Source organism: Canis lupus, chromosome 28, assembly GCF_011100685.1.
Source record: "Canis lupus familiaris isolate Mischka breed German Shepherd chromosome 28, alternate assembly UU_Cfam_GSD_1.0, whole genome shotgun sequence".
Classification (NCBI taxonomy): domain Eukaryota; kingdom Metazoa; phylum Chordata; class Mammalia; order Carnivora; family Canidae; genus Canis; species Canis lupus.
In genome coordinates, this window is record NC_049249.1 from 6,009,150 (window position 1) to 6,034,674 (window position 25,525).

Sequence of the window (25,525 nt, forward strand, 5' to 3'; positions counted from 1 at the left end):
AAAATGAAAGACTTTTCACTTTTCCTAAAAACAAAGGAGCTTTGTTCCAGCAGGTAACATGGAAGAATACAGTGCATTGGTTCTTAACTCTTTTGTGGTTAGAGGGCCCCCCCTTAAGAGTTTAATGACTCTTTCCTCAGGAAAAGAAAGAGGGTGATAGACATAGAAATCTGTGGTACCGGAAAGAAAGGCTTTCTTCTCTGTGCCCTTTCAGAGATCGTAGCTGTAATCCCTTCACTAAGAATGAATTCTTTAGAAAAACATTACTGTACTTAGTTTTTAACTTCTACGAAGAAGATTGATAATTTAGTTGATGCGACAGTTAAGGGACTTGGTGATTTTACATGATAATTTTTATTTATTTATTTATTTATTTATTTATTTATTTATTTATTTATTTAATATTTACATGATAATTTTACCTGATAATAAGTAAAAATGAAGGAGCAACTTAGAAGATGATAAAATTTAACCATTGATTGATTCAGAACAAGTATTATAACTGCAGAAGTTTAAGGTACAGAGATCTCTTGATACGTTGTTATTCAATTTTTAAAAACCTTAGGCTACATACACTTGGCTATTCAAATTGCAGTCTCCAGACTAGCAGCATCCACCAGCAGCAACATCATCTGAGAACTTGTTACAAGTGCACATTCTTGGGTCTTATCATAGACCTGTTGAATCAAAATTTCCAGGGCAAAGGCCAGAAATTCTTATAATAAGAAGGTCCTCAGGTGATTCTGTGGTGTACAAGTTTGAAAAGCACAGCTCATGACCAGATGTTTATAATACTAGCATATTTCAACTAGGCAGTTTATAATCAGACAGTAATTAAATCATACCTTAATTAAAATAAATGCTAATAAAAGGTTAATAGCTGTTATTTATTGAATGTTTGTTGTATTTGTGGTCATAAGCTTTACATTTATCATCTTATTTAATCTTCCCAAGAACCCTTCTAGTAATGACTGGCACAATGTAGGTGCTAATAAACATCTGCTGTTTATTAGCACCTACATTGTGCCAGTCATTACTCTAGCCAGTGGAAACATGGCAGTAAACAAGACAGGCATAGCCTATGCCCTCCTAGAACTTATATTCTAATAGGAGAGACAGGCAATAAGCAAGTAAATGCTATAAGAAAAATAAAACAGAGGAAGGTCTTTCTTGAGAGTTGCCATTTGAACAGAAACCAAGATAATAGGAAAGAGCTGTGAGAAGGTCTGAGGGAAGAGCATTTCAGATTTTTTCCAATATTTTTCACAGAGACAGGACTCAGAAAGGTTAAGTAACAAAGCTAAAAATGCTGGAACTGGGCTCTAAATTCTGGACATCTGACTCTGGCATATTTTCATAATATATTATGACATTTTCCTAATTTTATTTTTTCTTCTTTCTGCTTCACTTTGTTTTCTGAAATTTCTTCAAGCAAACAGATAAATTCAAATATATATATTTTTAAAAATATTTTTATATATTTATGTATAACAACAAAGTTTTATTTAAAATTTATATAAATTTTATAATTTATAAATTTTGTTATATAATTGTCATAATTTATCATTTACTATTTTTATTGTAATTAATATATATTTAGAATTTATAAATTACCTTTTTTTTTTAAAGATTTTATTTATTTATTCATGAGAGACAAGAGAGGCAGAGACATAGACAGAGGGAGAAGCAGGCTCCATGCAGGGAGCCCAATGAGAGACTTCATCCCAGAACTCCAGAATCATGCCCTGAGCCAAAGGCAGGCATTTAACTGCTGAGCCACCCAGGCATCCCTTTATTTTAAATTTATATATATATTAATATGCTTTATAATACATATATATATCCTCTTCTAGCTATGTTTGCATGACAATATACTTGTCATTACTTACCCAGTCATGATCTGAACTTACTAAATGTGAATAAATAGCCATTATAATGGAGAAAAGATATAAATTGAATTTTCCAACAACTTATTCTTAATAAAATTCAGTTTTTAGGGTCAAGACTTGTTTTTAGACTAAAAATCAAAGGCCTAATTAGAAATTATATTTAAAGTTTCAATAGGTTGCAAATACAGTGTTTTAGCATTGTATTAGAAGTGAGGTCATTTATATACTGATATTACAGGTTTCAAACTATTCTGGCAGAAACTAGTCATTTATTCATGAAAATGATTATAGCATTCATTTTGATGATTCTTTTTAAATAAGAATAGTTATAGATCTTAAACATTCTAGGTATCATCTATTATTAGCAATAATGCTAAAGAAAAATTATATTAAACTTGTGATTCTTTTAGCTTTTGAAATTGCATTAGATAGTAAAGAGTGTTTAAACAGATGAACAAAGCATTGTTGTGGACACTAAAGGGCAAAACTAGAGGATAAGAAATTTAAAAATGAAATTGTCTTACATTGGCTTCTGAGAATATATCATTTGGAACTGATACCACTTATGGATTAAGAAAAAATATGTACCCCAAAATACGTAATTATTCAGAGTTAGAAATCATGGTTAGTATATAAGTATGTTTAAGAGTGTAGCACAGAGGCACCTAGTGACTCAGTTAAGCATCCAACTCTTGATTTTGGTTCAGGTCATGATCTCAGGATTGTGAGATCGAGCCACACATTGGGCCCCATGCTGAGTGTGGAACCTACTTAAGATTCTCCCTCTCCCTCTCCCTCTGCCCCACCCCTACCCCCACTAGCATTCTCTTTCTATACCTATATAAGTAGAGTTTGTTAAAAATAAATAAATAAATAAGCCTAGCACAATAGTTGAATGTAAACATTGTGAATAAGTACAGTTCAAACATGTAGAAAAGACAGAAGATAACTTTTGTTTGGATACTGTGAAGACTTTTTATAACTACTGATACTTTATAACATACTGGTTTTTACCAGACTACTATATAGTGTCAGAATTTAAAACCCAGTGGACAAAGCTGTGTTCTCTCAGAATGCTCAACCACTAACATTTGTTCACTCAGTTAACAGAAAATTATCATTGTAATTTAAAAAACTAAAACAGATTTTAATTTGTGTTGAATTAACTTTTTTTAATTGTCAAAAAATTACTAGTAAACTCAAAATCTCTTCCCTTACTTACGTTGAAAATGTATGCTGATTTCCGATTTGATTATATTAGGACATGGTAGGCCCTAAAATCCTGCCTCCATCTATGATTCCTAACCCTTGTGTCCTCATTTATTCCATAAATATTTACTGAGTACCACCTCCTCCAAGTACTATACTGGGCTCCTGGGACACATGAGGCAGCATAGTGGGCAATAGATAAATCATGGTGTATAGTGGAAGGTGATAAAAGCTATAGAAAAAAAAAGTCAAGCTGGGTAAAGGGAATTGACAGTCAGTGAGATGTTAAAATCTAAGCCTGTGTTCATGTCTATATCTTATTAAGTGACATTTGAACAGGCTTAAGGAGGTGAAGGAGTTAGCTAATCACATATCCAAGGGAAAAATATTTCAGGTAGAGAAATAGCAAGAGCAAAGGCTCTGAGGCAGGCATGTGCCTGTCATGTTGAGAAATGGTCAGGAGGCCAGTGCAGCTGGAGAGCAATGAGTAAAGAAGAGTTGGGAAAGGTGATGGGGTGGATGTGGGTCACAGGCACAATGCACAGTTCTTATAAGGCCATGTTAAGGGTTTTAGTTTTTACTCTGAGAGAAATGAAGACCCATTTCAGCAGAGTTTTGAGTAGGGGAATGACATGATCTTACTTATATTTAAAAAAAAAAGCATCTTTCAAACTACTATTGAAAGTGGACCTGAGCTGTTAGGAATGACTGCAGTAAGCCAAGCAGGAGATGGTAATGGTTTACATCAATGTGGTGTTGGTGGTAGTGGTGGTAGTGGTAAAAGTGGTCAGATTCTGGTTATATTTTGAAGAGACAGCTGTATTTGCTAATGAACTACAGGTGGATCATACAAGAGAAAAGAGTCAAGAGTATCTTCCAAGATTTTTGGCCTCAGAAATTGGAAGGATAAAGATATCATCAAATCATATAGGAAAAACAAGGTGGAAGATGAGGTGGTTATTTTTTGGAAATTGAATGTAAGCTATGATACATCCAAACAGAGATGCCTAGTTGGAAAGTGTACATATGAGTCTGGAGTTTATCAGTGTGTAGTTTGTCAACAATGGAAGCACCAAGGGAATGAGTGTAGATAGAGAAGATGAAGAACTGACCTTGGGACTTTAAGAAGGAGAGGAGGAGGCATGAGTCAGGAGGACAACTGTGTATCATGTCAAGGAGGAGGAGGAGTCAAATCAGGTGTGAGTAAGATGGGACTGAGACTAGACCTCTAGGTTTAGCTATGTATGTGGAGGTCACAGATAATCTCATGGAGCAGTTTCAGTGGAGTGATCAGGAGCGAAAGTGTGGATAGGTGTGAATGGATGGAAATTTCTTAATTTCCTGTTTTTTTTTTTTTTTTTAAGATTTATTTATTCATGGTAGACATAGCAAGAGAGAGAGAGAGAGAGAGAGAGGCAGAGACACAGGCAGAGGGAGAAGCAGGCTCCATGCCGGGAGCCCGACGTGGGACTCAATCCCGGGACTCGAGGATCGCGCCCTGGGCCAAAGGCAGGCACTAAACCACTGAGCCACCCAGGGATCCCCAATTTCCTGGTTTTGATAATTGTACTATGATTATATAAGTAACCTTATTGAAGGTAAAGATTGAAAAATTGGGAAGAGAGCTGTTGGGGAATGAGTATAAGTACCTCTGAAATGTAGTGATAGCTCACAAGGGAAGTAGGGTCAACAGAAGGTTTTTGTTTTGTTTTGTTTTCATTTTTGTTTTTTAAGATGGAAAAATAATGTTTTAATCTTGATAGGAATCTCAGCAAAAGACTAACATAGGTGAAAGAGGAGAAGCACTGGAGCAGTGTTCTTGGATCATTGGGAGATGATATAATGCACAGGCAGAGATCGGCTTTAGATAGGCACATGAATGTTTTGGAGATAGGCAAGAGCACAAAGTATAGATGGTAGTAAGGAAATAGACATGGTAGTATGAATTCTCTTTGTTTCAGTTTTTTTCTTTTTTTCTTTTTGCTTTCAGTAAAAAAGTGAGGTCATCAGTGGAAAGTGAGGTTGGGGAGGAAATGTTTGGGGATTTGAGGAGAGGTGAAAGTATGAAGTATTAGCAAAGAGCATAATGGACTTGGGACATTGAGTGTGACTGCCTGGCAGATGCAAGACCCACTGACATTCATGATCAAGAATTTAAGGTGAGAGACCAATCCGCGTGGTACTTGTGTTTCTCCCAGTGTTCTGTTGTAATCCTGTAGAAGCAGAGTGTGTAGAGAGTGGGATTTGGCTGGAGTATAATAGTTTGAATGAGCCAATAGTTTAAATATGCTGAAAGAAGAGAGAAACAAAAGAGGTGAAATAGAAAACAGCACAGCTATTCAAGAACATGTGTGAGGAAGTGATTATTTTGATCACAAAATATCTGTTGATAAGGAGAGGAATAAGGGTGACGCTGCACTGACTGAGCTACCAGACTCTACCTTAACCTTGGAGTCATACTCAATTCCTTAAACCTGTCTGTATTTAAGTAGGGCAGCCTTTCTGGCCTTTTTATACCTTTTGGTCTCCTGGCCTACATGGTGTAAGATCCCCCTACCATGCTTAAATCTCAAGATTCAATTCCAACCCTGTTCGAAAAACCCTGATTTGCTGCCTGTTCCTCTGTCCTGTAGAGACAATGCTAAAGCATTCTACTCAGTAGAAAGGAACGCTGTGTTCTCCATGAAATTGCAACTCATATAAGCCTTTGAAAGAAATATGTCGTGTATACATAAGAGAAAGATGTCCGTTAGTTCTTTATGTAAGAAAAACCAGAAGATAGTGTCTCATGAAAGCAAATTACAGCTACTCTGGAAAACTTTTTAAGATGTCAGTTTCACACATAGGAATATGTAATAAAAGCAGGAAACTGATGCCTCTTCTTTTTGCAGATGACCACAGTTTGCTTACATACTGTTAGATAATAAATGTTCCAAAGGCAAACTATCAAGTGAGTGCTATCAAGACAGGCATATAAAGATAGTGATATGCTTAAGGGAAGAAGAAAAAGCATGCTTCTATGTTAACAGATAAAACTAACACATTCAGATTTTAACAAAGGAAGTCAGCATTTGATCACTTTCAATAAATAGGGCTTTACTAATGAATGACTCTACCAAGGACACGAAAGAAAAGAATATTATTGTTTTATTATCAGTGATAGCAGAATTAGTACCCATGAAGAGAAATTTGTGTAGATTACTTTGGGTCATCAAAACTGGGAAGCTAGCTCTATGATACATAAGAGACTGGGGCAGACCATACATCCAAGACAGCAACAACAAATGGTCTTTGTACCTGTTATGAAGAACCCCCTACACCAAGAATTTGAAAATAAGGGTGTCTGGGTTACTCAGTTGGTTTAGCATTCAACTCTTGATTTTGGCTCAGGTCATGATCTCTGGGTCATGTCGTCAAGCCCCACTTTCTGGGTTCCACCATGGGCATGGAGCCTGCTTATGAATATCTCTTCCCTCTCCCCTGCCTCTCTCTTTCTTTCTATTTCCCTCCCCCCTTCCCTTTTTTTCTCTTTCCCTCTTTTTTTCTCTCTCCCTCCCCAAAATAAAATAAGAAGGTAGGATAGATAGCCCTTGAATAGTTAAAATAAGAAATCAATAGATGATCATGCTTCAGAGCAGGTATGTGTAGAACATAAAGTGATCAGAAGAGACAATACGGTAAAGCCTAGACCCATGGGACTGTGTTGGAATTATATTAAACATATAAAGTTAAGGAAGCATGTATAATGGAGAAATGTCAGTCAATCTTGGACCCTCCTCCCCAGAAAAAGAAATACCACACATGTAGAGATAGGCAGTTTCCATTTGGGTGAAGCAGTGTGTCATAAATATCATACTTGAATTTACAAGACGATCTCTAGGGTGAACATGGCTGCACACGGCTGCAGAGGCCTAATACCAATACATGATATACGTTTCAAATTCCATTAGCAAGATCATCTGTTATTTAAGGTGGACACATGAAACTAACCATAGTCTGATGCCATTCAATATTCAGTTACTCCAATTCTCATCATCATTTTATGCCCATCCAGTGATCTAATAATATATAGTGATAGCTCACATATACTGAATATTTACAAATTCTCCAACACTCATTTGCATATGTTACATATACTATCTCATTTAATCTTCACAGGAAGCCTATGAGATAGGAACCTTTGCTATCTCCATTGTACATAGAAACACAAAGTAAGTAATTTGCCTAATGAGAGAACTGGGATCCAGATCCAGGCAATCCACTGCAAGATTATTTTTTTCTGGAACAACTTTTCTGTACTACCTGGTTTCTCATGTAAATTTGCATTATAGGGAAAGAGTACATTAATCCCATATTCTTTTGATTATGTTTTATCCTATGGCAGTGATTTCCTAATGGTGAATAATAAAGTGACTTCTGATGGAATCCTTGGTTGGGATTTCCCAGTTCTTTTTTGGCTGCCTTGGTGAGAGAGCTTTGCAAAGTTAGAGTCCTGGTGCTAATCTCCCAGAGATTCAGATTTAATTGGTCTCAGATGTGGTCCACAAATTTGTTTAAAAAAAAAATCTCACTGGTGATTGCAGTGATTTGAGAACTACTGTTTTTTTATAAAACATATATTTTTATTGAAGAATAACTGACATACAATATTGTATTAGCTTCAGGTTATACAACATAGTGTTTGATATTTATATACATTACAAAATGGCCACCACAATAAGCCCAGTTACCATCTGTCACCATATAAAGTTGTTACAATAATATTGACTATACTCCTGCCATGTCTTATTTATTTTATAACTGGAAGATTACACTTCCTAATCCCCTTCCCCTAGTTCATCCATCCCCCTCCTCCTTCCCCTCTGGCAACTATCAGTTTGTTCTACAACTATGAATCTGTTTCTGTTTTATTTATTCCTTTTTCTTTTTAGATTCTACATATAAGTGAAGTCTTATGGTATTTGTTTTTCTCTTATTTCACATAACCCTGTAGGTCCATCAGTGTTGTTGTAAAGGGCAAGACTTCATTCTTTTTTGTGGCTGAGTAATGTTCTATTTTGTGTGAGACCCACTGCTTTAGATGACACAGTGACTCTTTGTATTAATTTGTGCAACAACCTAGTTCAAATATAAGAAGTGGTCAAAGGAAAGAAGATTTTGCTTGGTAAGCTTTAGGCAGAAGCTTAAATGCTGTTTACGATGGGCTAAATATAAGCATCAATTAAAAATACGAAATCTTAATGCCAGGGACCAAGTGTTATCAATGTTAAGATGTGTTGCATAGTGGTATGGATTTTAGGTCTGGAGCTGCATAGCCTGAGGATGGATATTGCATCTGCTACACAGTTGGCCAGCTGTGGGCAGCCTGCTTAGGCTCTCTACTACTGGATTTCTCATTTGCCAAAGGGGGTAGTAGAAGTTCATCCTATAATCCACACAAAGACTTGAGCCCAGAGCCTGATATTTGGTTAGGGCTCAGTAAATGTTAGCACTTGTTGCTATTTAAGTGTTTTTCCAACGAGGGATATCTTTGGTGAGCCTAACTCCCTTTTTGACCAGGTATTTCTTGTGGCTACAGCATTTGTCTGTTGGGTAGCTGGTGAGAGTGAAAATGCTAGTTGGTCTCCATACATAGCCTTAACCACAGTCGGGGACTTTTTCCAACATCTTTCTTGGCCATTTGAGTTAACCTGTAGAGCAGTTTCTGTACCAAGAAAGCTTGCTATTAAACCTTTAAGATATTTTCAAAATTTATTTTCCAGTTAGTATAAATAATTATAAACTAAGAATCAAAAGTCAGTTTTATAATGATGGGTTTTTTAAGTGTCTAAGGGAAAAGAAAATCCTCCTTTTACTCTTTTCAGTTTCACTGAAATTCTAGCCTGGGTTTTCTCAGGCTCCAATTCATTTTAGGTTGCATTTTACTTACTTAATAGCTTTTAAGAGTATGTGGGAAATGTATTTTTCTAGAGTTTTTTTTTTTTTTTGAAAGGAATAAATAAGCTGCTTAAAGGGATTATTTTGTGCAAAATATTTAGCTTAAAAGGATATCTGATTCTATAAACAGACATTTTTAAGGTTCCCAAATTAAGATGTAGGGCATTCTTTTTCTATGTATTATAGGCCTATAGAAATAAAATTAGAAGAAAATGTATCACTTATGCATGCATTAGTTAAGAAAATAGACCTTTGATTCAAACCCCAGCTTTTCCCACTTACTCCATGATTTTTGGCAAATTACTAAAGTTATTCTCAGTTTCTTCAGCTGTAAGAGACCTAATATTACCTAATAGGTTTGTAATGAGGATTCAATTGTTAAATGGCATTGAATTAAATAAATGTTGAAGCATGTAGTGTGGTGCCTGATACAGCTGGTATTTTTACATAACATTCTTTTCCTTTGTAAAGTTCAAAAATCTTTAAAATTTGAAATAAAATTTGTGATTCAAGTCTCTGTGCTGCCATTCATCAGAGTAGGCAGGTAACCTAGCCTGTGAAAACCTCTTCTTCATATTCAGGAGTAGAATAAAGTAGCATATCTCAGATGTTGTTGTGAAAAACAAATTCATCTCCTGATGGGGCTTTCTGGATCCCTCTAAAACAGCACTCATTCAGTAGAAATAAAATATGAGCCACTGGTGTAGTTTTAAATTATCCAGCAGCCACATTTTAAAACAAGAAACAAATGAAATGAATTTTGATATATTTTAGTGAATTCAGAATATCTAACATAACATTTCAACATGTGATTTAGTGCTCAGTCACATGTGGCTAGGTGGCTGCCATATTGGACAGTCCAGATCTAGATACAGATTAATATTCTCCATCAGCATCCTTGGACACTGATGCTGCCTTCACCTTAAGCAGTGAACACAGCCTTATTCTTGAAACTGTATGCATGCCTGGGTGAATAAGCCTTACATTTCGTCCTTTAGCTGCCTAGATTAGTATCTTAGCCTCTGGAAAGACAGGCTTCTACCCTTAGCCTTTTGGCTGACCTAGAGGACTTGCTCTGGGCATGTCACGTGCCTTTATTTGGGCCAAGGCTGATAGACAGCCAGGAATTCCTGAACGCTTTGAGTATGATAAACCTTTTGAACCACAAAGATCAGAGCTCCAGGGTCAGATCAGAGATTCAGGATAGGATCAGGCTTTGTAATACTCTTCATTCTTGCCTCTTATCTGTCCTTTTTTGGCCTTCTTTCCCAAATTTCAGAGACTTATCTAGTGTCCCTGAGAAAAAAGCAAATACCAACAATCTTTTAAAAGAATTTAGTTTCTCTGTTCTCCACTTCAGTGTAGCTTACCAAGAAAGTCCTCCCTTCCCAAACAGTGACTTTTGAAAAGTCATTTAGAACCTTTTTGGGCCAAGAGATTTGGAAGACAGATGAAGTATTCATATCTAAGCCCTTTTATGTTTTTAAGGTTTTCTGATACCATCTTTTGTCCAAATTTAGAGAGAATTTTGGTGAAGGGGTACTGTCCTTAAAGCTGTATGTAATGGTAAAAAGGTAGAAAAATGGGATTCAGGTGTATTTATCAAAAAAAAAAAACAAATCTGCTCATACGTCCTACCCTGACCACTCTAAAACTGCCAATGCTTTAACACTCTATCTACCTTTTTTTTGTGTGCGTGAATATCATGTGTTACTAAAATTCTTTGTTTGCCTTTCCAAATAGAAGTTCCATAAAAGTATGGACTTTGTTTGCCTTTACATCTGCAGCTCCTAGTACAGTGCATGGCATTCAGTGTCTTTTGAATCAGTGCATAAGTGAAAGGAAATACCAAGATACTATTCTGTATATGTACTAAAGACTTTAAAATCAGGTACCGAGTAGAATTCTTTCTTGACCATTGTTAACTCTGACCAGTGTATATGTTATGCTTGAATTTTCAGACCTAATCTCAGTGGGAGAAGTCTAGTTTTTACTTTTGATCAATTGTTTAGATAAACTTTTTTACTTCTTTTGGAGAGTGTGGGGCATAGGAGGGGAAAAGGAAGTAGTTTGTAGGGGAGTTACAGGAGCTGATCCTAACAGGTAGCAGGTGAAAATTTCAGATTATACAGAGTATAATAAAATAGAGGGGGGGGGGGATTGGCATAGGAAATTAGATAAAAAATTCTTTATAGTTCAGGTGTTGTAAAAATGTTTAAGGTTTTTGGGCAAGACATTTGACATAGGAGATAATAAAAACCTAGGGAAAAGGTGAGAGAGATTCACAGCCAGAAAGATTCCCCTACTGGGGGAAATGTAGGCTATATGGGCTAGTGGCCAAGATCCACAAATTATATTTCTGTTATCTTTGTTTGGAATGTTTATTTAAAATCTTACCCTTGTCAGTTTCTCAGTGGTTCTTCCACTTTACCTCTCATGCCTTTGTAGGAGCTTGATGCTACTACCCATACTTTGTGCTCCGTGGAATTATGGTATTTGTGAGCACAGACTGATCATGCTCTGCAAAAGCCAGAAGTTTCATTGTAACTCCTCATTTGTCCCAGGAGCACCTTGCCAAAAAAAGTAATCCAAACATGTTGAACACTCTCAAGTTTTATTAGGAACTATTTGTGTCGCGTTCAAAAGAAGTCATTGCAGGCTTACTAAGTTTATACCTTTCTTTGTGCTTCTTTAAATAAGAACTGTTGTTTTATATAAATGCACAAAAAAACAACAACAACAACAACAACAAAAAATAAATGCACCAGCTTTTTCCTTAGTAATATGAACAAATTATTTGGTTTGTGAATATATTTAAGAAAGCAATTAGCGGAGTAACATATACTTTTTATATCATTGACTTTAAGCTTTGTTTCAGTTGGGTCTTTTTTTTTTTTTTTTTTTTACACTGTTAGAATTTTAAAGTTTTATAAAGTTTGGTTAAAGAATACTATTCTACCTATAATAGGCAATTCTTAAGGACTGTTTTTAATTACATTTAGTTGAAATTCACATGATGCATTTTAATCTAACATCTTCTTTCTTCTTAGTCTGTAAGACTTGTATTGTACAGCACTTTGAAGATAGCAATGACTGTCCAAGGTGTGGCATCCAAGTCCATGAGACAAATCCATTAGAAATGTTGAGGTAAGTAAATGTATTTTATAGTTCATCTAACTTAAATTATGTGAACTCTTAATATGTTTTATTATGCATCAAAATATTTGTTAGCACCTTGACTCAGTTAATACAGGTTTTATGAAGTTTTTGTTTTCACTTTAAAGCATTTAAAGCATTCTATTATTAATAGAAATTTAAAAATAAGTCTGTAGATGTTAAACATTAAATATTTAAGAAATTTATTTCCAAATTTAAAATTATAGCTTTATCTCAAAGCTACTTTAGTTGCAATTATTTTAGGTATTTTAACATTTGACATGTAACTGTGCTTTCATGGAACAACATGGCAGTAGAAGGAGAGGACAGGCCTAACAGTAAGGGAGGCTGACCTTGGTACTATTAATTTTTTACTTATATCAAAAGAGTATATAAACATTTATGTAAAACTTAAAGAATTTTTTTTAAATAACTACCATTCACTTAAGAAGTGTAATTCTGTACTTTTAAAGTTAGAAGTAGTAAGATAAAGGGTTAGTTTCCAAGATCTATAAAGAACTTATTAAACTCAACACCAAAGAAACAAACAATCCAATCATGAAATGGACAAAAGACATGAACAGAAATCTCACAGAGGAAGACATAGACATGGCCAACAAGCACATGAGAAAATGCTCTGCATCACTTGACATCAGGGAAATACAAATCAAAACCACAATGAGATACCACCTCACACCAGTGAGAATGGGGGAAATTAACAAGGCAGGAAACCACAAATGTTGGAGAGGATGTGGAGAAAGGGGAACCCTCTTGCACTGTTGGTGGGAATGTGAACTGGTGCAGCCACTCTGGAAAACTGTGTGGAGGTTCCTCAAAGAGTTAAAAATAGTCCTGCCCTATGACCCAGCAATTGCACTGCTGGGGATTTACCCCAAAGATGCAGATGCAATGAAACGCTGGGACACCTGCACCCCGATGTTTATAGCAGCAATGTCCACAATAACCAAACTGTGGAAGGAGCCTCGGTGTCCATCGAAAGATGAGTGGATAAAGAAGGTGGGGTTTATGTATACAATGGAATATTCCTCAGCCATTAGAAACAACAAATACCCACCATTTGCTTCAACGTGGATGGAACTGGAGGGTATTATACTGAGTGAAATAAGTCAATCAGAGAAGGACAAACATTATATGTTCTCATTCATTTGGGGAATATAAAAAATAGTGAAAGGGAATAAAGGGGAAAGGAGAAAAATGAGTGGGAAATATCAGAAAGGGAGACAGAACATGAGAGACTCCTAACTCTGGGAAACGAACTAGGGTTGGTGGAAGGGGAGGTGGGCAGGAAGTGGGGGTGACTGGGTGATAGGCACTGAGTGGGGCACTTGATAGGATGAGCACTGGGTGTTATTCTATATGTTGGCAAATTGAACACCAATAAAAAATAAATTTATAAGAAAATAAAAAATAAAAAAAATAAAGTTAGAAGTAGTCTGTCAGCTCCTAATCTAAACCCTTTTTCTCCAGATTAGGAAACTGAAATCTATAGAAGTGAGTGACACAGCTTTGCTTAGAACTTTAACATACACATGTCATTTTGCAGCTACAAGCCAGATGTCCTTACCAGTAAACTCATTTTCTTCCTACTTTTCCTATCATAGCTCCACCACTGATCAACTGTGTGGTCTTAGGGAAGTACATATCTAAAAACAACTAGATAGTCTCTAGATAGCCTCTATGTAACCCTCATAATCTGTGTAATATTTGCCATCATTCTATAAATCTGGATTTGCAAGTCTTACATTTCAGACATTTTTTTTTTAATTTTAGTGCCTGTCATTGTAGTAATTTTTCTGTAGGTAAATGTCAAGCCCAGTGATTTTCAAAGTGTGGTCCCCGAACCATTAGTATCTTGTTAGAAATGACAATTCTTGACCCCACCTCAGATCTGCTGATTGAGGAACATGAGAGTGGAGCCCATCTTAGTCAGCAAGCTTTCCAGGTGTTTCTGACATAAGCTAACATTTGAGAACCACTGTTCTACTATAGTCTATCGCCCTGGGCAGGACTTCTCCTAGTTGGATTTATATCAGTGCTTCTCAACCACTGGTGATTTTGTGCCCACCCCGCCCCACTGTGTACTTTTAGCAACATCTGGAGACATTTTTGATTGTCAGGTCTGGGTGGGTGTTGATGGCATCTAGTAGGATAGATGGCTGGACACCACTGAGCTAGATATGCTGGACACCACTGAGCATCCTGTGATTCACAGGAAGCCTCCTCCCACACCAGAGAGCCAGCCCCAAATGTCAATAGTATGGAGGTCAAGAAACTCTGATTTAAGTCACTCAGAGAACAATGTGAACTCTTCCTCTAAAATTTTTTTCTAATGCTTTCATCAAAAACCATACCAAACAGTTAATAATTATTACCTACTCCATTTTAAAGTGCTATGTTGGAAGAAAAATTCTTGGTTTTGACTGTTAGATACCTGAAGGGATCCAATGACCATTTAATCAAATGTCCTCCCTTGGCTAAAGTATGACATCGACATTTTTTTTAAACTTTTTGTTTGAAAATAATTTAAAACTCACAAAAAAATCCCAAAATACAAGAAACACTTGTATTCTCTTTACCCAAATTAGTTTATTGTTAACATTTTATCTCATTTGCTTTATCATATGCATGCATACCTGCTCTCTGTTTTTTTCTGAACCATTACAGAGTAAGTCACATACTTAATGGCTCCTTACCCCCAACTACTTTAGTGTGTATTTCCTACAACTAGAGATATTATCTTACATAACTTGAGTGTGATCACATTGGTACAATATTTAAACTGTCCTCCATATTCCAGTGTTGTCAGTTTATCTAATGATATCCTTTTTTTTTCCTCCTATCCCACTAAAGTTATTCTACAAAAGAATAACTTTTAAAGACAAACAGAGATAAGAACAAGAACTTCAATATTCTTGGTACCTGGAAATAACTCCTGGAATACAATGGGTTCTCAGTAAATTCTTGTTGAAAGGAAAAGAAGTGATGGGAGCAAAAATGGGAATTGGAAACTATACGGTTGGTAGTGATAGCTGAGCAGCCGCAGGAGACCAGGTTTGCTGGGAGATGGCAGGCAGAAGACCTTCACCAAAGGGTCCTGCAGCAGGGTTTCACTTACTAGTCCAAATTAGGTCACATGCAAACCCTAGGTAAAGGGGTAGTATGGGGTCTAGAGGTGCCTTAGCAAATTTTGATTTTTGCCTAAAGCTGGACATATTGCCAGAACATAATCATATTTTGTTAGCAAAAAACAAGGGGAGTCAAGGTTTCTTCAGTAGATAATACTGTGTTGCTATACAGGTATCAACAGAATTTCCTTCTACATACTTTCTCAGGAGGCTACTGGAGAATTCCTAGAGCATAAACCAAGGAGGAAGGGAATCTAACATGGGAGAGAGATGGAGGATGGCAGCTGTGTAGTAGGCCCAGAAAACAGCCTGTGTCATGCTGTTCAGTCTGATAGCCATTAGCCACGGTGGCTGTTAAATACTTGTGATGTTGCTGCTAGTACACCAGAGGAATGGAATTTTAAATTTAATTTAAATGAAAATGTGAAACAGTATTTAATTTAATTTAAATGAAAACCTGAAACCTTTTCATTAAATAGAATCTTAAGTAAATTAAAATTACTAAACAAATGCATTGTTAAATATTTTAATGCATAAACTAGATATTAGAATTTTATACAAAACATGTAAAACACTTTTGTTAATGTGCCCACTAGAAAATTTAAAATTACATATTTGACTCACATTATATTTCTACTGGACATCGCTGATACAGATGATAGAAGGAGGATGGAAAACTCTATGAGGAAGCATTCATTCATTCAAATATTTACTGAATGCCTGCTTTATTCAAGGCATCATACCAGGTGCTTTAGTGGGCAAAATAGATTAGGTAAGACTTTTGCCCTTATAGGGTTCATATTTTTGTGGGGAGAGATAGACAACAAACTGTAAAATAAGTTACTCATGTGGTATATTAGAACAAAGGGGAGAAAGGAGAAGATGCTGGTGAGGAGGCTCAGGAGTGTGAAGGGAGGGACAGATTGCAATTTTAAATGAAATGGTGAGGATAGGCCTCATGAGAAGGTGAACTTTGAGCAAAAAATTAATGGCCATTAGGGGGTTAGCCATCTATAATCTAGGGAAAGTTTTCCAGTTCCAGATAAAGGGAGCAGCCAGTGCAAAGGAACTAAGTCAGGAGTACACCTGAAACTTGTTTGAGGAACAGCAAGGAGACCAATGTGGCCAGACAACAGTGAAGAAGGGAGAGAATATGGGAGGTGAGGGCAGAGAGGTAATGGGAGGCATGTAGGCCACTGTAAAAAAAAAAAAAAAAAAAAAAAAAAAAATTGAGTAAAATGGGAAACCACAGCAAGGTTTTGGTTAGAGGATAGACCTGACCTGGCTTAAAAGGATCATTCTGATGACCATGTTGAGAATACACTGTACATTGCAAGGTAAAGGTAGAAGCAGGGAGACCAGTTAAGGTAATTGTGGTGATCCAGATAAGAGATGGTTATATCCTAGATACAGCTTGAAGATCCAGCAGGATTTGCTGGTAGATTGGGTATACAGTATGAGAGAATAAGTAGACCCTGACCTGAGATTCCTGACTGAGCAACCAGAATAACGGAGTTGTCATTAACTGAGACAGGGAAGACTAAGGATAGAGCAGCGTTGGGGGAGGAGTAGTTGGGAGTTTGGTTTTGGACATGTTGAGTCTGTTAGTCATTTCAGAGAAGAGAACATTGGCAGATGGTTATACAAGTCTATGGTTCAAGGAAGAGGTCTGGCTAGAGATAAATATTTGGTAGTGTTCAGCATATAGAAGCTATTTAAACTGTGAGACAGGATGAGCACTTGAAAAAGAAGAGAAGAGGACCAAGGATCAAGCCTTGGAGCATTCCCATGTTGAGAGATCAGAGAGGCAAAGGAAGCTGAAAAGGTTCAGTGAAGTAGAAGGAAAATCCAGGAGTGTGGCTTGGAAGCCAAGTGAAGAATGTGTATCAAAAGACAGTGATCGACTGTGTCAGATATTGTTCCTGGAAGTCAAGTAAGGTAAAGACAAAACTGATGCTTGGGTTTAACATGGAGGTCATCAGCCTTGACAAGAGTACTTCCAGTAGAGCCAAGAGGCAAAAACCTAACTGGATTGTTTCAAGAAGGAAGGGGAGAAAGAGTAATTAGAAATAGTGAGTATAGACAAGTCTTTCAAAGTTTTGCCACAAATGGGAGCAAAGAAACAGGATAGTAGCTGGTAGGGGAAATAGGGTCAAAAGGTTTCTGTTTCATTTGATACAGGACCAAAGAAATGGCATGTTTGAAGGGAATGGTCCAATAGAGAGCAGAAAGTTAATAATGTAGGAGAGTGGAGTGGAGGGGGGATTGGTGAAACAATGTCTTTGGGTAGATGAGAGGGAATGGAATCTTATAGAATGAGAGAGGAGATTGGCTTTATATAGACTGACAGATCATCTGTAGCAATGAACAGGAGGGCGGAGTATATGTAAGTGCATGCACTGTACATATGGTGGTCAGAGTCTGTGAAAGTTTTTCATTGAGGAGAAAATGTTTATAAGCCAAGAGTAAGGATTGGAAGAGGGGATGTAGTGATTTGAGGAGAGAAGAAATTGTGTCATTTAGGACAGTGAGAATAAATTGACTGGGGAAGTATAGTAGGATTCTTAGCAACTTTAAAGGCACATGGGGGTTGTAGTTAGGAATTTGTAAGGCTGTGGTTGTGTTCTTCCTAGCTGTGGATGCAGGTGTGGTTAATGGAGAACCACACCTGCATCTAATTGGATTTAGCCAGTGTTGTGGTTGTACCAAAAAATTTTGAGCAAATGAGAGAGGGACAAACAAGGGAATCAAAGGTGTGGTTTTAATGACAGACCTTGGTGTCAGTCAGTCCTAAACTGGATAGGAGGACAGAGGACTTTAATTTAGTGAGGGATGTCTCAGAGAAACAGAAATGAAACTTGTCAACTCCTGATCTGCTTGAGAACAGAACAAATTCTTTCAAGGAATTTGGAAATAGGTATATAGAAAATGAAGAAAAGAAAGCAACTACTAACTCTAAAGAAAGAAAAAAGTTGAATGCACGGATGTCTACTAATGTCTGTAAATATTTATATAATTATAACCATGTAAACACTGGTTATTAAGCCAAAATAATGTAATAAAAGTATATCAGAAAGATATGGTAATAAGAGTATATCCGAAAGATGAGAATAGTGTATGTTGGGAAGAAACGGGCCTGGCAAGATGAAATCAGAGAACCAAATCTTATTTTCCATAAAAGGAAGTCAGAAGAATGTAGACAGCAGAAAAAGTGTGGCTACCAGAAAGAAACAGGTTGGATTTGAAACCCCTCTGGGGTTGTAAGAATCAGGAATGGGGAGGGTGGGGCGTGAAAATTTTGTATTTGAACATGAGTTTTATGGGGAAGTTGGATCTGTAAATTTTGTGTGTGTGTGTGTGTGTGTGTGTATACATACACACACACATTACGTATATGTGTGTATGTATATATTACTCTGAAAGAATATTAAGAAAAATATTTCTCTTAAGTACTACTAGTATTAAATCTGGGGAAAACTTTGTGAATGAGTTAGTATTTGAATGAAGTCTTAAAGAGTAAGATAATATTGGTTAGATTGGAGAGCAAGAAAAGAGTATATGAGTCAGGATGAAGAGAATGAGGAAGAAAAACAGATCGGAAAATGACAAGGCATTCTTAGGGACAATTGAATAAGGCAGTTAGCTAGAGAAGAGAGACAGTAGCACCAGTTATAGTTTTAGGTTGGACTTAGGTTATATAAACACTCAAAGCCAGGTAGTGGGAAGAAATTAGTTCTTGAGCAGGCAGATAATGAACAAATTAGTGCTTAAGGAAGATTCACTATGAGCATGTCAACTTAAAGGGAAGTAGCTGTGCTGTCCTGTAAGTGTGGCAATTGATGGAGTAGAAGCATGAAAGGTATGGGAAGACTAGGTGGGAGAAACATGGAGAAGGCATAATCAGTGGGGTTTGATGAGTAAATGTGTGAATTGAAGTGGGGGAAGGCTCAGGTAATTCTTTCATTTTGATTTTATTTGGGAGAGATACGGTATTTCTAAATTTAATTTTTAAAATGAAAGACATGGAGAAAGGTATTCAGTGTTTTGTTGAAGGATAGATGAGACAGTCTTGACAGTGATGAGCCAAAGGAAGTGCTTGAGATCTTCAGCATCAGTTAGAAATACAGAATTGAGCTCAGCAGAGAAGTGTAATGTATATGTATGTGTGTGTACATATGTATACACACGCACATATGATCTGCCTGTATGTTTTCAAGCCACAAAAGTAGATGCGATCATCAAGGCAGGCAGCCTGTAGAAGAGATCAAGAAAGTGCAGAGTTCATAACAATGGAGAATACTCAATTTTTGAGGTAGTTGGAAAATTAAAAATACTTAGGGATAAAGAAAAGTAGACAGGAAAAAGGAAAAACCAGGAAGGGGAATTTTCAAGGAGCAGTGTTAGGGCAACACTGTCAAACTGCTGTAAAGCAATATAGGAGAAAAAATGATTTTTAAAAATAATCTACAATTTTTAAACTATAATTCTAAGGCAATTTATTTTTTTTTCTAAGGCAAGAATTTAAATCTATTCAGTGTGGAAGTTCTGATGATTTCAGGAATACAGTAGAGTAAAAGAAGCAAAACCCAGAGTGTGTGGCAGAAATAATGTCAATCATGCTTTCAGACTTTTCTAGTTGGAAGAAGAGGTTGAGAAACTGCTAACAGCTTGAAAAGACATAGGTTCAGCAAAAGTTTTGGGGTTTTTTAGAGTGAGAACATTGTACATGTTTGTATTCTAGAAGAATAATGCTGCTGAGCAGGGCAAGGGGGATTGAGAGAGCAGAGGGGCTGTGGGAACAGGAGACCAAAGGAACAGCCACGAAAAGCAGCATTTCACTCCTCCATAGCAGGAAAAGGAAATGGGAAAAATGGCAAAGTAAATATTTACACATTTCTTATCTAGGAAGATAGAATGACTAAAAGGTCTAAATTGCTTAGAAGGAATGAACATTATTTCCTTTACAGGAAAGAGCCAGAGTGGTGGTAGAGAGTTTGAGAGCAGGTGTATCAGCTATTGCTGCATAACAAACCAGTCCTAAATTTCATGTTTAAAACAGTAATAAAAGCATTTTATTCCTCACAGTTCTGTGTGGTTCACAGATCTAGGTGGTGGTTCTTCTGGTCTTGGCTGGACTCACTCAGGAGACTACAGTGAATGAATGAGTCTAAGATGGCCTCAGCAGGGCAACTTGGCACTTCTACATGGTGTCCCATCATCCAGACTTGCTGTGTGGTGGCAGGATTCTAAGAGAGTGCACAGAAGCTTGGAAGGCCTCTTAAGGCTTTATCTCAGAGCTAAGCATGGTGTCACTTGTGCCATTTTCTGTTGTCCTAATAAGCATGTTTCAAGGCTAGCTCATAGATATTCTTGAAGGGAGGAAATAGATGCCATCCTTTACTTGAGGGAGGAATTTCAAAGTCCTACTTAGGGAATAGAGATGTAGAGAGAGCTGGGGACTGGGACCATTTTTGTAATACTGCAGGAAAGGCTAGAAATGGGTGCACTCTGCATGCAGAGAAGTTTGATATCGTGGATATGCTGAAATTGTCTATGTCCTGTATTTTGTAATACATGCAAGATACAGATCTCTTAACCATTTAAATATTGGATTTTGATATCTTCATTATTAGTATATTCTCTTTTTTCTCCCCTTTGGAAGGTTGGATAATACATTAGAGGAAATTATATTTAAGCTGGTCCCTGGACTACGAGAACGTAAGTTGCTTTTCGGCTTCTTGCAGATTTTTGTGTTCTATGAAGTCAACATTTCTACTAAAGATTTTATGATTGTTTCTATTATTTTATACTTCTTTTTTCTTTTAAATTAGAGGAACTTGAGCGTGAATCTGAATTTTGGAAGAAAAATAAGCCTCAAGAAAATGGACAAGGTGACTTTCTTACATCTATATCTGATACTCTCTTAAAGTGGTTAACTTTTTGTAGATTTGGTGAATTAATATCACGTTAAGCTCAGATTTCTTTTGTATAAAATTCATGTAGCCCTTTGTTTACATTATGATCCTTTTGTATAAAATCATGTGATTTTATATACATCTGTGTAAATCTGGAGTCACACCAATTGAAAGCAATTGGAAATAGAAAAAATTAGAATTGGGAAAGAAAAAAAAGAGAAAACTGACTACTCATTATAACAATATTTGCTGGAGAGCTAAAGGAAATTGAAGTAAGAAATAGCCAGGGTCTGCAGCTAAACCCTGAGGGGGTTTTCTATTTATTTTATTTTGTATGTTTGCCTTATTGGAGAAGGAACCAAGATGTAGCTGAGTGCCAGATCAGGAGATCTGTCTATGCTATGATAATCTGGAATTATATTTTTATATGTGGAACTCAGACTATACAAATTTATATGTCCTGGGAAATGAAAAATATTTCTAGATTCTTACGGGAATTTTCTCCATCACTTAAACTGAGTGTCCATATTTCTCTTCTGGGTCCCAGGAGACTCCACCATCAGTAATTTTTAATAGTCTCAGCAAAGTGGCAAACATTACTGGGCAGAGAAAAGGCTTTTAGTATGTATAATTCACACAATAGAAAAAAAAGTACAACATATCTGAAATAATAAAGAAGAATATGCTTTTCCTGTTACTTAATATGAGATTTATTTCGGGATAGCCTAAATACCATTGAAATCTTTTAAGGATGTATACATGTTTTTATAGGCTCATTGTGAGCTCAGTCTTCACCCTTAAGATCATAGGATTATCAGTTATAAATCAAGATGCTGTCTCTTTTCATCTGTAAACTGAGGATGATAGTTTTAACTAGTTCAATTTAACAGTTCAAGACTGGCTTCTAATAGCAGGGGAAGTTTGAGAATAGTTTTCAATTATTGGAATAAGGTAGTTAGGGATTATCTTTTTATCTATAACAACAAACAAAATGGGCAAAGAAGCCAAGCCTAACAAAAAAATGATTTCACTAAAGACTTGTTTTACCCAAGTGTAAGTTGCAATTTAGACAGTAGTGCTATAATTTTATGTATAGATAATATAAAGTTTACTGTATGTTCCGATTTTTGACTGTCTTTTCAAGAGAACAGGAAACCAAGAAATTGTCAGTAGAAAATATATAGTAGGTTTAGTCCATGACTCTGTGTATCGTATAGATGGACTCATGAAGGACTATAGCCTACTTTGTGTGTATCTCTCTTTAACCATATTTCTCCCTTTTTAAAGTATTTTATAATGTTTAGTTTGGGTAGAGAATTTGAATCTTCTTGGTGCTGGGAGTTTGGTTCATATAAGGTAGCTCCTGTCTATGTGGATTCTATATAAATATATAGAAGAAAGAAAGCAGGGACCCCTGGGTGGCTCAGTGGTTGCGTGTCTGCCTTTGGCTCAGGTCATGATCCTGGGGACCTGCGATCAAGTCCCGCATCAGGTTCCCTGCAGGATCCTGCTTCTCCCTCTGCCTATGTCTCTGTGTCTCTTATGAATAAATAAATAAAATCTTTAAAAAAAAAAAAAAAAGAACGCACAAGAAAGAGAACCCACCTGCCCTCTATAATACAACTGTAATGCTTTTATTAGGCATTAAAGAGGAGCTAACCTGTCATTCCTTTTTTCTGGGATTTTCTGTACCATAATGCTTGACTGGCTAGTTCTTTCAAGTTTCAGCTTAGAGATATTCTATCTGAAAATCTTCCCTGAATCTCTGCTTCACCCAGAGTTTGGATACCTCTCTTATATGTGCCCACATAGTCTATTTTTACCTCTTCCATCAGAGTCCTTATTATACTTCCCATCGGTCTGTTTTCTTTACTTGCCTGTATCTCCCTCCTCCTGTATCCTGACCACTGTGAGGATGAGGGTGATAACCCTCTAGTTTCAGTATTCCCTCAAGTGTATCACAATGCATATCAAACACAGAGTTAAAGGGACTCCATAAATAAGTGAATCAGCACATGGAGTTGTATTATACATAGGCTGCAGGTATTTTGTAGGTTAAATACATTCGTACATAACAAAGCATGTGATTCAGATTTCTTTAATGGATTTAACATGTTACATAGCTACATACAGGTTTAAAAAGCTAATTCTCATATTTCACTAGTTGATTTTGTGAATATATAATAATTTGAAATTTTGAGAACTCAGTATTTGATACTTTAAAAAGAGTACTTGGTTTCCAATTTGAATATATATAGAATTTGGAATATTTTTATATCCTCTCTACTTTCTAAGTGGTCTAATCACTAATTGCAATCATTTTTGTGGCCAGATATAGCTAGTCCTGAATCATTCATTTGGCCAGTGAGCCTAGAAATTTTAGGTTATGTTAGTAAGTCACTGATGGCTTTTTAAAAATATTTCTATTATTGAGTTGGTTGGAACATTTTAAAGATACTAAAATTTTCATTTATTCTTCATCAAACCAAAAATGTTTAAAATTCTTAACTTGATGATTTGCTCGATGATTAATATACTGTTGCTTAACCTTAAAATCAACTTTGAGTTACATCTAACTTAGTTCCGTTTAAATTATACAGATGATACTTCAAAAGTTGACAAACCTAAAGTAGATGAAGAAGGTGATGAAAATCAAGATGATAAGGACTATCACAGAAGTGACCCACAAATTGCTATATGTCTAGATTGTTTACGAAATAATGGACAATCAGGGGACAATGTAGTAAAGGTGAGTGGACAAGCACAGTTATATTTTTTATAATCACTTTATAGTAAATCTTTGATAATTTGTTGATGAATTTTAGCTAGTGTTGGCTTTCAAAATTTTTATTAACATAATCAAGTAGAATGCTATTCTCTGACAGCCCTGTAGCTACAAAGGACACCAGTTACTGACGCCTGATTTCCAGCCCCCACAACTGAACAGTCCTGGGCCAATGCCACCACCTAGTGGCTAATTCCAAGAATCACCCCATCCATTTTTCTGTCACCTTTTATACCTTTGTTGGGAATTCATATACATTGTTTCTCCCAGTTTATGTGTGGTAACCAGTTCAGTTCATTACATCACATGATGGGCAGTGTCTCCAACTGTTTCATTCCTCCTCTCCTCATTTTTATTTTTCTATTTTTATTTGCAACTCAAAAAACTGTTCATGTCATGGCTAATACAGTTTATAAATAATATAACTGGTTTTGAAGTAAAATTAGGTGTCCTAAAGTACCTCTAACTTTAAAAGTCTTGAAGTCTCCCAGATATTTCCTGTAGAATCGCCACTTCTAATCCTGTTTCCCTTTGTATGTACTTGCTATTTCAACCTTATTGTGAACAATCTATATAATAGTTTAAAACACCTTGTTCACTTTAATTTATCCTCTTTGGTCTTTAAATGGTGTTATTTAAATAATGTTTTCTGCCTTTTTTACTGCAAGCAGCTTCCCTTTTCATTATGAATGTTCACAACTTTAGCTCTTAAATGAAATTTTTGTCAACGATTGAAAATACTGTTTTTCCTCTCTGTATTCCATGTTTTATATAAATACCCATACTCAGTGTCTCTTATTTTCTTTTACTTCCCTTGTAAAATATGTGAGTGGGTTGAATTTTTCACTAATACATTTAATGATATTTTCCTACTAGGAAATTGAGAACAAATAATTTTTCAACTCAGATTAAGTTTTCCTAGCATCTTACAACAAAGAATATAAAGGAGTATAGTGATTCAGTGAAGAGATAAGTAATAAGAAAGAATTTACTCACTCAAGGAACTTTAAGCAGGATTTTTCCATGAAACAGTTATGAAAAAAAAGTAATTTAGTTAAGAGGTGGTTAGACAAGGCATGTATATAAACTGCAGCAGTCTTTAGAGACATGGCCATGGGACCTATTTGTCTTTCCAGGCTTCTCTTGTTTTGTTTTTTTTTTTTTTGTTTTGTTTTTTTGTTTTTTTTTTATGCTCTTTCCTTTTTGTAAGTCTTTTTCCAGGGTCTTTAAAAATCTTAATCTCTTATTGCCAGTCATTTCTGTAATCCTCTTTTTAATAGATTGTTCTTAATGGAGATTGTGATCATCCTTTAGCTCTCTGATACATGAGTTACTATCTTATAAATTGTATGTTGTATCTTGAAAATTCAGTCAGTAGAAAAGCTGAATATCTTTTCATAAATAAATATGAAGTCTCCTTCCTGTAGAATTTCTAGTATTAAAGCTATGATTCTGAAAAATTACTGCTTCCTTGATATTCTCTTGACC

The 25,525-nt window shown here is 36.0% G+C and overlaps 1 protein-coding gene across 5 annotated transcripts in view; it reads left to right on the forward strand.

The window, feature by feature from the left end:
* PCGF5 (polycomb group ring finger 5) overlaps positions 1-25,525 on the forward strand; it is a 127,505-nt gene that overhangs the window by 65,902 nt on the left and 36,078 nt on the right. For all 5 annotated transcript variants that reach the window (XR_005380416.1, XM_038578180.1, XM_038578179.1 and 2 more), the window contains 4 exons: positions 12,086-12,182; positions 21,000-21,055; positions 21,169-21,228; positions 23,853-24,001. Coding sequence is in view for 4 of the 5 variants with exons in the window: in XM_038578180.1 (XP_038434108.1) it covers positions 12,086-12,182; positions 21,000-21,055; positions 21,169-21,228; positions 23,853-24,001 (362 nt within the window). In the remaining variant the exon portion in view is untranslated. The remainder of the gene's footprint in view (positions 1-12,085; positions 12,183-20,999; positions 21,056-21,168; positions 21,229-23,852; positions 24,002-25,525) is intronic.